Source organism: Dermacentor variabilis, chromosome 8, assembly GCF_050947875.1.
Source record: "Dermacentor variabilis isolate Ectoservices chromosome 8, ASM5094787v1, whole genome shotgun sequence".
Lineage (NCBI taxonomy): Eukaryota > Metazoa > Arthropoda > Arachnida > Ixodida > Ixodidae > Dermacentor > Dermacentor variabilis.
The window spans coordinates 38,688,469-38,701,794 of record NC_134575.1 but is presented as its reverse complement, the minus strand read 5'-3'; the positions used below and the strand labels follow the sequence as shown (position 1 = coordinate 38,701,794).

The 13,326-nt window shown below is 45.2% G+C and overlaps 1 protein-coding gene across 1 annotated transcript; it reads left to right on the top strand.

The window, feature by feature from the left end:
• The first annotated feature begins 120 nt into the window (after positions 1–120).
• Positions 121–5,601, top strand: LOC142590068 (glucose-induced degradation protein 4 homolog). Its single transcript, XM_075701911.1, has 5 exons — positions 121–383; positions 1,955–2,122; positions 2,601–2,702; positions 3,597–3,727; positions 4,567–5,601. Exons 1-5 carry the CDS (start codon positions 234–236, stop codon positions 4,628–4,630), a joined length of 615 nt encoding a protein of 204 aa, XP_075558026.1. The 5' UTR covers positions 121–233; the 3' UTR covers positions 4,631–5,601.
• The last annotated feature ends 7,725 nt before the right edge of the window (positions 5,602–13,326 follow it).

Genomic DNA, 13,326 nt, shown 5'->3' with positions numbered 1-13,326 from the left:
CGTACCACTATTTATGACAAGAATCTGGCACACGGGTGCCCAGCTACGCGTACGCTTACGTAATCGCGTCTCCGTGTCCTCCGACCAATCGGGAGGCGCGTTTTTTCACGCGCTTTTGTCGACGTCACACGAGAGGGGCCTTCAACATGGCTGCTCGCTGCTGAGGCCACAGAGGGGTTCGGGTCACCTGTCGTTGCGGTGAGTTGCCGCCGCCGAGCAGCGAGCCGCCAGCCATGCCCGTAAGAACGACGGAGATCGTACCACCCTTGCCAGCCAACGCGCAGCAACCTGGCGTCACCAGGTCGCTGCTCTACAACGGCTCCCGGTTCCAGGGCCAACAGAAGAGCAAAGGCAACAGCTACGACGTCGAAGTTGTGCTTCAGGTGAGCGAGCAATGGTCCGACGAACACGGTTCTTTCATTGCGTTCGGGTGCAGTCACGCTCGCTTACGTGCGCGCGGGTACCCCGTGCGGTACCGGCCTTTCCCGATGTCCGATCACCGACGATCGCTACGGTTTCGGCTTTCGCGATCGGCGCGCCGACTTGACAGCGCGGGGGGTCACCTAGGCGGTGCGCCCGAATTCGTGCTTGGTGCGCGTCGCTGCGGCGGCGATCTCGCCCGCTGGCACACACTACCCCCTGCCTGTTGCAACACCGCTGTTGTGCCCCGCGTGATGCGCCAGGTTGTCGCCGTCTAAGAAGCATAGAACCCCCCCCGAGAGCCATTTCGGGACGTTGGCAGCTGCCGTTGTCTCGCAGCAGGCCGATATGCCGTCGCCGTGCGCAAGTCTCTTTTGGCGGTAAGTGGCCGAGCGCACGATAAAAGTGGATGCCTTCGGAACGCGCAATCGGCGCAAAATCCGAGATTGCGTCGCGTTGAAGGGTCGCCCGCTCCGTTGTGTAAGGTCGGTGGATTAGGCCGGAGAAAAAAAAAATATAGAAAAGGAAATAACGGTTGCGCAGTGCTTTCCCCGCGGACGTGGACGCAATTCAAGTATGCCCGAAGGCTTTTTGCCAGCGTTTCCGAGGACGCAATGAAACGCAGACCCCAAACTGAGCGGACGAACCATCGGTGTGAGATAGCGTGTACCTGGCGCTTGAGTAACGCGTCGTTTGTTACTCCCGAGATTCAGGTCTGCGTTGCCGTGAAAATTTGTCATTCCGTACGCCGCTGTCAGTCTGGCACGCCCTTGCGATCACGCCGAGGCTCACGCGGAAAGGTATCACTGCTCAGCAAAAGTGGCGCGACTCTTTTTTTTTTTTTTTTTTTGGCGAGATAACGCGTTTTCGCATGCAAGGTTAAAGTACACGCCTTCGCTCATAAAACGCGAACGTGGTGATTGCGTACTTCTTTAACTGCGTAGCACCGCTGACGGCGTCATGACGCGCTAGCACGGGGCAAATGAAGCGTCATCATCATCATCCATGCATCATCATAAGCATTCCACAGCTAGTGGGAACATGGTGGCTCACTTTTTCTTTCTTTCTTTCTTTTTTTTTACTTTTTTTCACTGAGGCACTGGAGAGCAATGTTGTACCATTGATGCCAGCACGGCTTGTCGCTGTGCTGCCTTTTCTCGAGTTTCAGCCACTCTTATGTAAGTTGTCATACAAAGTTCAGTACAATGACACGTATACATAACAAATGGCTTGTAGATCTACATCTGTGCGATTGAGAGAATAAAGCAGTTATCGGTGCATCCCCGTAAGAATTTGACCCCCAACACCTTCGCAGGATTGTATCAAGTCTGGTGGTTTATAAATGCGTAGAAAGGCTGTGGCAAGCTGTTTGCCGCGCACGTCATCCGAGTACCCAAGGATTATTTGCAGAACGACCTGCAATTGAGGGTGCAACAGCTTAATGTTGTGCGCAGCTGGTGCCGTGACCGTGTCGTGATGTTCTCTAGACTTGATTGCCCCTGGCATTACATTGGCATTCCTCTGCCTGGTGCAGCACGTGGACGAAGCCAACTCCTACTTGTGCGGCTACCTGAAGATCAAGGGCCTCACAGAGGAGTACCCGACACTCACCACATTTTTCGATGGAGAGATCATCAGCGGGAAGTACCCATTTCTCACGAGGAAATGGGATGCTGACGAGGAAGTCGACAAGAAACACTGGGTACATACGGCTGCTGTAAATTTGTGCATGTGTGTGTGTGTAACCAGTCTATTTGTTCTTACATTATTTAAAAAGTAGGCTGATAAACTGAAACTTACCTGTATAGATTGGTCATGACAGCAGTGGTCAGTAAACTTCGGTTAAAGGTGCGAATATGTGGTAGCATAGACGACACGTTCACTGCAAGCAGAACTTTTTTTGTAAGTGACAAATTCTAACAGGTATAATTTTCTCTTGAGGGCAGAATAATACACGTCAGAAGTGCACGTCAGTTGGTGTAACATCGTGAAGGATAAAAGAGAACAACAAGCATGACAGAGTCAAACGAAACAGCACGAGTGCTAACTTTTTAAAAAAATGTATCGCCAACCCTTTTAGTGCGCAAAATGTGTAGACTGACCTCGCATGATTTTTTTTCTACTTGATCCACTGTCCTCTTTGCAAGGATGCTGTGATGACAAAGTTTCCCTCTTGACAGAGCAAGTTTGGGTCATTCGAGGATTACACCAAGACGTTCAACTGTGACAGTTTCAACTACACGAGCCTCAAAGCATCCGAAAACGTTTTCATGAGGTGGAAGGTAAGAGCCTTTCTGATAGCGAGTCTTTACCCCACCGCGTGCATTTTAAACGCCTGTCACCTGTAAGTAGTCCAGCTGGGACGATGTGATGACAGCGTTGTGTTTGTGGTCTGTCAGTGCTGCTTTTTCTTTAGCATGGCGTAGCATGATGCACAAAACTGGCTTCTGGAGAAGGTTTTTTTTTTTTCCCCTTCTCAACCTTGCAACCGTTTGTGGTGCCCGTCGCTTCATGGGCAGGTGAAGATGGCCCGGCACCCTTTTTCCAAAAGTGTCTGAAGACTAGCGGAAGCATTTTAATCAGAGTCTCATTCTGATCCTGATATCTTAATATTTCAGCCTATAGTTGCGTTTTTTTTTTTATATGCTGACGCGAGTTTTCCCCTTGTGCATATGTCAGCAGACCAGTTGCTAATTCAATAATTAAGATCTTACTCAAATAATATTTCCTGGTTTTTCTTTGTTGTTGGTATAATTATACTGAACAAGCTCTTTTTGCTGATGCGGAATTGTATTTGGACATGACAGGGTTAAGTTAGGCATTACTTGTAAGCTACATAATCGTGCACATTCAGATAACTGGCCGAGTTAGTTTAAATAAGTGAGGTTATAAATAAATAAAGAAATATGAGGGTCAGAAAGCCAGGCGAGATCATTGGTCACAATGGTACCTCATGCTAAGCAATGATTATGTGGACTTTTGAGTAACTCTCCCCATTTCCAACAAGGGCTGCCTGGGCATAGCATCACAATTCCCTCTCGACTGTTTGCATGCCCGTGGCGAGAGGGATGCCGTTGCATCCCGGCGGAAATGTCTGGGAGGCACACCCGAAGCCATTCAAGTGTGTTGTTGCAAACATACACCCACAACCCCTCGGTACTGTGCTTTCGTTGCAGGAACACTTTCTGGTTCCTGACCACACCATCAAGGACATCAATGGGGCATCCTTTGCGGGCTTCTACTACATCTGCTTCCAGAAAAAGTCGGCCACCATTGAAGGCTACTACTACCACCGAAGCTCTGAATGGTATGTCCAGATTAAACAGATCAACTCTGCTGTTGCCACGAATGTTTTCCTGCTACTGTAGCCATCTGTGGTCTGACTACCTTGCTCATTAGTTTCAAACCTCGCCTACAACGTCCTCCACTCCAGCTATTTCTCGGATCCATCCGTTGTGAACTGCCTTGTCTTTCAATGCTTTCCCGTGCGTTCATCTGATCACTTGCAGATCACCCATACGAATCGTCTGATAAGCCAGCCAGCAAATCATTTCAGTTCCGTGTGGCTTTTGCTGATGATAACCATTGCGCCATCATACACTCGCAATTCCAGTCAGAGTTTCAGCCAAAGTTTGCGCGCCATGTTCATGGCTTAATCGATTCTTATATCTGCAATGATGAATAGGTAGCAGCTCTTGCAAGTGTATGTGATTGTTTTGTAGCACTTTGTCAAACATTTTACATAAATAGAAATATGCAGGTACTTGTCAAGCCTCGAGCTACGAAACAAGACACTCGTCCTAGCAAAGAAAAGAAGCAATGTTAGCCATACTGTAACAATTCCATACTTTAATCATCTGCTGAAAGAAGGAGTGTCTGAACACATTTGTTCTACAGCTAAGCCTGTAACCTTATTTATATTGTTTATATGTGAGAAAATTTAGAGGGTACGAGCATGCAGTTACATAGATGAATACCAGTTATGGAATGAAATTGTTTTACCTTAGTGTTCTCAAGTGCCTCTCAAGTGCACCACAGTGAAGACTCTCCTTCCCTTGCGATGCACTAAAGTATCTCGATATCTTGAATGTCAACAGCTGCTTGCAGCCATTTAATGAAACACGCTTTTTTCTCTTCTCTTGGCAGGTACCAGTCACTAACGCTGCGGCACGTGCCGGAGCACAGCATTCAGATATACGAATTCCGGTGAGGACAGCACAGTCTGGTAACTCGGCACCGGCGGCGCGTCCATTCCCGCCATCACCCCCGTCCCCTGCATCACGACAGGGCAGCCACTTGAGTCGCCGTCCTGCAGCAACGTTGCTCTCCAAATCGGAGAGAGTCGAGAGTCTGTCGCCAGCCGCCCCGACACGTCCGCGGGTCGACGACGACGACAGCTTCGTAATTGTGCGCTCCGTCACAAGTGTCCACTGCTGCCGCCGACGCGCTGTGTGTGTTTAGTGTGTCCGTGCCATCATCATCACCACCGGACTTGAGCCCCGACGAGACGTCTTCATTCACCGGTTGTGCGCGTCCGCCATCTTCAAAACTGAATGCGCGCGCTGCTCTCTGAACAAAGAGTGCTCGAAGCAGGGGGATGGCATTTCTTCCTTCTAGTCCCATCGCCACCGGCAACGCCGAGATTGTAAAGGTTGAACCAGTAATTTTTTTTTTCCCCCTTCTGTTCCACTGGTTGTGACTGGTGTTTTTCCTAGCAAAAGGAAGATACGTTGGGCTGGCGAAGCCTTACCGCATTCTGTGCTTCCGGTTCACCCTGAGTAACATTTAAGGCATGTGGCGAGAACTAACCTCGTGATGCCCGGGCCTGGCATTTTTTATCGTAGCTCTTTGGGTTGGGGTAGGGGTGGAATCAATGCATGGGATGCGTGTGTGTGTTCCGCTGCTGCATCGTACAACGGAAGCATAATTCGAAATGAGATCATTTGCAAACAAACTGATTGAGCAGTGCCGATTTGTTTCGTTTTACATGCCTTGCATGCTAGTTTTTTTTTTTTTTTTTTTCTGATGGCATACATTTATCTTTTGACAGATTTATGCTGGCATTTTAATCGGCTATGTCGCCATGTACTGTTCTACAAAAAAAAAAAAAAAGACATTACTGCATGCAGTATGCATCCCGGTTATGTATGCACGTAAAATTAAAGAAAGGCTGTGCTGTGACAGATGTGTTTACAGATGGCAGGAAGCCACCGAGGGTTTTCATTTACAATTGTTAAGTTGCGGTATGCCGTGTGTGCGTATTATAGGGTGCTGCACTTCGAACATCAGCGCGACTTCACCTGTCACAGTGTTGACGCCCAAGTGAGGACCAAGTTGTGGTCTTATTTTTTTTTTGTTGCTTCCAATATTTGACTTAATTGGTGCATTTGGAACATCCTGCGAGGTGTCACCAAAGTCTGAGGCTAGGAGCATTTACTCCTCAAGGCATTTAAGTGAACGAAGCATATTCAGCTTAGTAATCCAGAAATTAGAGGTGTGCACGAGGTCTGCAGAAGATGCCTGTAGCCACTATGTGCTCGGAGTTTCAATTTCAGCCCAGTCTTGCATTTCGTGCCCATCTGAATTTATTGTTTCCCTTTCTTTTTTATTTAATGGTCCCTCTTCCACAGTGTTGGTAACATTCGTCTGGACAAAATCGCCACTTCACATCCCAAAACGCTCAATCTTTAGAAAAATAAGTTGCTAAGTGACAATGGTGACTTGTTCAATTCCTAAATGTCTTCCTTATTATTTTTAAACTGCAACTTTGAATTACTTCTAGCTGTTACAGGTTAATGGTCGGAATGTGAAAAAGGACGAGAAAAAAGACCTGTTTTCCTAAGAACACTCTCAGATCTTAAGATTCTGCTTTGCCAAGATAAAACAGCTTTGATACGCCCCACTAGTGAGCTCTTCAGTACATCCTTAGAAGTAGTGACCAAATAAAGACGCATACCATGTCCCCTTTAGTCAGCGTTCCTCGAGGAATTTTGCCGGGGCAATTTGCTGGCCATTTTTGTCGCTAGCATAATCTCTAAGACTCCACAAATGTGAAACCATCGTTAAAATTGCCAAAAAATCGTTTAGCTTGGCAACTTTGTAGCTAAGTTGCCAACACTGCTCTTGCAGCATTTGATGAAACACTGCAGTGGTTCTGGTGCTCTGCCTCCAAGCACCATGTTGCAGGCTGTAGTCTCCTGGCTGCACATTCTAAATTAAGGAAATATGCAGGGAGAGAGGATTATTTAAGAAATGGCTATGAGGTCGGCCTGACTTCAACTCCTCTAGCCCGCTGCTCTGAATAAAAATGGACTGCAGGGCAAGTTGGAACAGGTTCATAATTTACTACACAACACAGATGGGGGAAAGAAATAGGGTGGACATGAGCATCGTCATGCAAGTTTTATTGAAAACGTGCGCCGATTATATATACAAGGTCACAAAAAAAAAACATTAGTGTCAAAACTAGGATGGCAAAACGGTCACATGGGCGAAGTGCAGTTATGTATTATCTAAAAAGGCAAACTGCATCTTAGAGGAATGGGTGGCTGGCTCATTCAAGACTGCACGTGCTTTTCATTCCATAAAGATTCAGCAATTTTACGGGTGCCGTGATCTCTGTGCATCATTTCCTTGTCTCCATCCTGTTGGGCTGCAGATCATTAACCGGCTTCTCTGCACCAGGATAAATCCAGGGGGATAGAAGGGTTACGAGTGGCAACAATGTTAGACAGAATGCAGAAGCATTCATGTAGGCACTGAAGAACCACGGGTCTTCAAGATTGATTCAAAGTGCTCCATAATGACATCTTTTGTTTTTCTTCTAGCCCACAGAGCATCTTCAGAACATAGCACATTATCAAATCTGTTGAGCATGTGATACACAAGTCGACATCATGGGTTTCTGCCTTGGCCGATACAGCTCTAAAGGCGTGCTAAAAACAAAACTGAGTTAGTACATTGGCAAACTATAGGTCCAAAACTGTTTGAACTGATGTGGCAGAAAAACCTTGTCGCAGGAGGTAATGGATGCTGAACATTTCTTTAAAAATGACACACGCAGACCACATCGACGGTGTCGCTAGTATGGTGTCGCAGATTTATCTACGTTTAAACAACCTCCCTTGCACTACGTGGCGGAGGGGGGATACAAAAGTATGTTTCAAACAATACTCGTGAAGTATATTTTGTACCTCACTTTAAGAAGCATAAAAACAATAACGATCAATACAGAGTGCACAACATTCTACTGTATTTTAATGCATCAACTATGTGATACATCAGTTTGCTAATTCCTTGAAGTGAGTCTAGCATCACCAGATGCATAGGATTTTTAGCTGTAATGTTGCATACAAGTCTGCAAGGGCGCGTGGCGCAGCTGTTTTCGTTTTTGTAAGGTAATCTATGGAAGGCCTTTATAAGTTCTCTGCTGAAGGCCTTGAACAGTAGTTCAAAGCCAGGAACAGATCTTGCAACACAGTAGACATAAGAATATACTTAATGGGTTAACAGCTGTAGAGAGTACTTCAGCTTTGCTTGAGAGAGAGAGGCAAGGATAATTTACACTGACCATTAACATTCTTGAAATTTCATTCATCGTACAAGTGCATCAATTGTGCCGCCTTTTAATTCATTGACAGCAACTTACGTCAACTTGCCACTGCTTCAAAATTAGTTTGGCATAACAGATGCATGTGAGAGAACGCATCTGCAAAAGACGTCCAGGCCCACATTTATTCTTTAAGCTAGCTTGAGAAAGGCTACGACTAGTTTTCGGCTGGATGTTATCGTTCAAAGCAATGAGCTGATTTCGCAACAGCTCCTTTATTCATTCTTTTCACCCTTTATCAGTGGCACGTGGACCTAGCATGCTGTTATCGCTAGGATAAGCCACTCAGTACAACGAAGGCTAAGAACATAAAGGAAAAGAATCATTGTGAAAAACAGCTCCAGCTGATAACAAGGAAGAAACGTGAAGTCAACATGTTTGTCTCCTTTTGTTGATGCCTTGATGCCCGCATCAGGTGTCCATCCTCACCATGTGTAACCGCCCCGTTGCCTCCACATATAAAAAAAAAAAAAAAAAACGGGGTGCATAGGCGTCTCAGCATGAGTTAATTGTCTCAAAAACCCTTTGGGGTGTAAAGGTGTAAAGGTGTTGCAGTGCGCCCTCACAATTTTAAAGAAAATCCTTTGGAGTGTAAAGGAGTTGTAACACCCCTTTATCATCTTAAAAAAAAACTTGGCGTGTAGCTGGCGCACAGTAATTGTCAGCGTGAAGTCGGCGCGGTTGTCCACTTTTAAAGCGAGAGCATTAAGGGCCCCATGTCGCAGGAAATCCAGTGCCAGCAAAGTTGTCCACAAGTGAAAATTTCCGCGCATACTTAAGTATACGTATATGCCACGCCTTGCTATATGACTTGCGGTATACGACGGTTATACTGCCACACCATTCTGTCACCAAAGCTTCTCGTACCTTGTCTTACATTCTTGGCAAAGTTATTCCTTGCAATTTTGAGAATGACAGCCCACAAACAAATGTCACGAAATGAAACACCGACAGCGCATGCCTTTTATGTTAACTCTTCTCAGACTTAAATATTAGAGGTGCTAAACAATAAAAGAAAGCTTAAAATGATGTAATTTTCTTGGCGCGGTTGCGCACTACCTCCGGGATTGGCCCACGCAAGAGGCCGCCGTGTTTCTACCAGAAAGCTCGCCTTTGCGCATATCGTTCCCCGCCAGCATTTCTCGGTAAACATTACGGTTACATAAGCTGCAGTTGCTAGAAAGCGCAAGGAGCAGTCTGGGTATTTTTTAATGCTAGCACGTTCCACTCTTGAAGGCAAAGCTTGAGCGACGTCAAGTTTTTGTTTACACCTCTGTGGTGCTCCCATTAGGTGTCTTCATGTGCAGCAACACCCATTTACCTTCACTTCAAAAAAAGAAACCCTTCGGGGTGTATAGGGGTCACAGCACACCTGCATAATTTTAAAGAAAATACTTTGTAGTATAAAGGAGTTGCAGCACCCCATTTATCATCTAAAAAAAGAAAACCTTTCGGAGTGTCGTTAGCCACTGAATTATTGTCAACATTGCGTGTGTTTTCCAATCACAACACTACGCATCTGGTGCATTCCTGTCAAGAAAGGCACGGGCACATCAGCATACCATAGCATTTCCAGCACAAACGTATGAGGCTCACAGCATTAATGGAGCTGTACACGTGATTGATGGTTGTACAGCAGAATTACACTCAAAAGGGTGTACAACTTTAAAAGTGACAGAGACATGCAGGTCATCAATTTGCATTTCCTTTTCTGCTGCAGTTATTTTGCTGTCTTCAACTAAGCTGGCCTTAGATTGTGTCATGGCTGTCGGTATTTGTAACACAGAAGTGTTGTTTGTCGAGAGCACCCATCAACTTGCTGTCAGAATCGCATAGCGAAGCTTGCATTGCCATTACTACTCAGCTTACATCAGTGAAGAATATTTCTTTGAAGAAACAACGATTGTCAAGATCAAGGCTGCTTCTAGTCCTTATTTCTTTTACATTTGATGCCGTGCAGCTGAACAATATTTCGCAAATCGTACATCTCAATGTACCTTAATTTTCTTCCTGTAGACCTGTGCACATCTTTGTGTTAGCTCTTGCTTGCCCTGTCTCGTGCCCTTCACGGCTCATTCTTCAGTTTTTCAAAATATGTATTAGCAATTGTCATCAATGGGGCACATTCAAGTTTACGTGCTTACCTGCACCGACTGAAATTCAGTAGTTCTGAACCTATTTCTTAGGGCTGTCCAGAAGACTTGTTTGCCTTTCACAAACCAACCCAGACCACAATGGCACAACCTTCACACTGGACCTCGTAAAATTACTGTAGCTGCATGACATTCGGGCTACATTTTCATATGTGTGAACCATGTAACAGCCTGCATTTTTTTTTTCCATTTCAGGACAGAAACACTTTAAAAGACATCTGCAAAACGTGAAAAAAATCATTTGCTTGAGTCTATTTATTCAAGCACCAAGTATTTGTGGCCGCTTTTATAGAAATGTATGCCTATTTGAGCTATCAAGAGCTTAGCTGTTACAAGTGCTTTGGCAAACAAGGTAGTAGCTATAGGTGCTGTCACTCGAAACTACATCTATGTGCAGTTTGGCACGCAGTGTTAGTTTTCGGTCATCTGACACTATCGTCTTGGTTGCGTGGCAGGACTATTGCAAATTAATGTTTCTCGCACTGTTGCACAGTCCAAATATGGTCATTAGACTTGTTTGCAGAGTGCGTGTGACACCATGAGCTCCCGTTTAAAGCGGTCTTTTGTGATCACGCTTGAAAGCACAATTTGTTGCATTGAAGTGTCGCTGTCACTAGTGTCACACTGTCGCAACACTTTATCCTTGTAAAGGAGTAACGACATGTTTTCGACTGGCTTTTCACTTTCTTTCTTGTCTTGCTTTTTGCATCAAGTGAAGGTAATAACCCTTTAAGTCCTTAAGAAATGACGGCAGGCGTTGAAGCAACCTGAATGATTAACTATAATACTTGTTTCTACGAACAATATTTGGTTTCAGCGCCCAGAATCTGTACGTGTCGCAAGAGCTTGATGTCAATGGCTCCCTTCGCTCCTGCAGCTGCCATACGAGAGTGCTGCCAAAAGAAAACGTATGCCATTTTTATTGTATAGTGAGCAACGTCATCATACGTAGCCTTACTGTAACACGATGTCGGCAAATTCTGCTGCGTGTCCCACCGGCTGCATGATGTCAGCGATGCCACATTGGCAGTTAGAGACACACTTCAGTATCAAGCAAAAATATCTTGCATTTAAGCTGTATTCGCATGGCAGAGCAAATTGTGATTTGAACTTGTGTATTGCATATCGCATGATCATACGTCACCTGTTCCGCATGATGCTCCCCCAGTCCCCACAAAGCGTTGTTCAATGCAGTGGGAAGCCCATTCACCTTTGGGATCGTTGGCTTCGTCACGTTTGCGCCGGAGGCTTGCTACGAAGTGATCCAATGCACGTCACATGTCCAATTTGTCCGTGAGCACATCCTCTGTGCTACTCCAGCTTTGGCGACTGTCATACTTGCAGAGTGAAATCCTTTTACTTGCGAGACGAGTTTGCCATGGCAGAGTTTTTTTACAACTTCGAAAGCAGGTATATGACGCTGAAAAACTGCACGGGACCTGAAACCATGGTCTGACAGCACTGATGACACCAGTATTGGCTACTTTCAAAGCATCCATGCATTTCTTGTTTCGTACTGGTCTTGAGTTTCAGCTAGTGCACACAAAACATCCTCCGTCTACATTCACTCAAATGCCGTTTTGAGATAAATGAGTTTTCTGGAAAACTATCGTCTGTGAACCATCTAAAAGTGTGGTGAATTGGCACTGATCAGAGCAGTACACTGGCCACGCTTGTTGCATGTCTGGTTTGTTGCTGTTTCGTTAGTGCATTATCATTTTTGAATGAATCCTCCTTAAGATGACTCATATACGTTTGGATTAATGGATGCGTGCTCCCTTGCTGTTTTGTTGGTTTAACAAACACTGGCAAGCATGCGCTCATTTACACAACATCACCTTTAACTGCAGAGAATTCGGTGGGGTCACGAAATCAGTAAATTTGCAGACACAAGTTGGAATCTGCTAGTGTGCAAGGCAGGGGTAATTGGATATTGCTGGGAAAGGCCTTCTTCCTGGCAGTGGACATAAAAATAGGTTAACGATGATGACCGTAACCTAGGCTCGTGTGACAGGAATGTTTCAATACCATTTGAAGATAAACTAATTTTCTTTGGAGCATTTGTCGGAGCACCATCAAGAGCTGTGATATATCAACATTAATGGCAGCAGTTCGTGGTTTTTTTTTTCTTTTTTATAAAGAACACATCTGATTTGGTGCTGCCTCGTTGGTTTCTCAAAGGCCTTTGCATGCGCACCCATTTCTATAAAATGGCTTTTAACTGTGCCCAGTTTAACGGACGCATGGTCTCTCGCCGTCTTATTGGTTTAACAAATGGTGCGAAGCATGCACTTATTCACGTAAGATCACATTAACCAAGGCGCATGTGACAAGGCCGTCTTTGTGGTCCCGCTAACCACTACGCAACGCCAGTACTGCGCGGCAGGTTTGCCGGTGGCGACCTAGTTTTTCCACGTGTACCTCGCGAAGGAATGGCCTCCCCGGCAGCGCTGTTTGTTTGTGCGGTTCACACAGGACGGCCCATCACGAGGAAGTTAGAACAACCTGAATTGCAGCAGGGCTTTCGTTTTTGTACAGTAATTTATACACGCGCGCGCAACCTGTGAAGCTGTGTTTATAAACGACAGTGCACTTACAATGAAGTGGTTGGGAGGACTGCCCTCGGGTGTTTCGTTGAACAGTGTGGCAGAAGACCCAATAAAATATTTTCTGTGGTTCAAAAGAATTGCGTCGATTCTTTTTTCTTTGCTTTGACACACAAGTGTCTATGGGCAGTGTTGAAGTTTTTGTTTCTTTCTTTCTTTACGAGTTTAAGAGAAAGCTTTAGCTCGAGAACTCCTATCCAAATAATTGGGTACAGAGAAGCAGTCTTTTTGTAGCATCGACTGAGCTCAGTTAGGTTTATTGTGTTTAGAAGGAAAGGTTACAATCAACAGAGTGTATGGAGCAGATTCTTTTTTTACAAGCATATCTTTTTTTCTAATTGCACAATACAAAAAGCATCAAGCTTACAACTCTGTAAACCAGAAGTAAGGAACAACATAAAAGTTCTATAAACTGCACCTCTTAAGACATCTAAAGCAGATTAAGTTGTCGCATTACACCGCACGCTGAAGTACCACTAATTTGTGAGTAGGACTTTTGCAGGCACATTAAATAATAGAACATTTTTATTTAATCTGT

What these genes read in the sequence shown, in the direction of transcription:
- LOC142590068 (XM_075701911.1), top strand. Translation starts at nt 234, where the DNA reads ATGCCCGTAAGAACGACGGAGATCGTACCACCCTTGCCAGCCAACGCG. An exon ending in ACGTCGAAGTTGTGCTTCAG is followed by an intron (nt 384 to 1,954) that starts GTGAGCGAGCAA and finishes TGCCTGGTGCAG; the next exon opens with CACGTGGACGAAGCCAACTC. An exon ending in AAGTCGACAAGAAACACTGG is followed by an intron (nt 2,123 to 2,600) that starts GTACATACGGCT and finishes CCCTCTTGACAG; the next exon opens with AGCAAGTTTGGGTCATTCGA.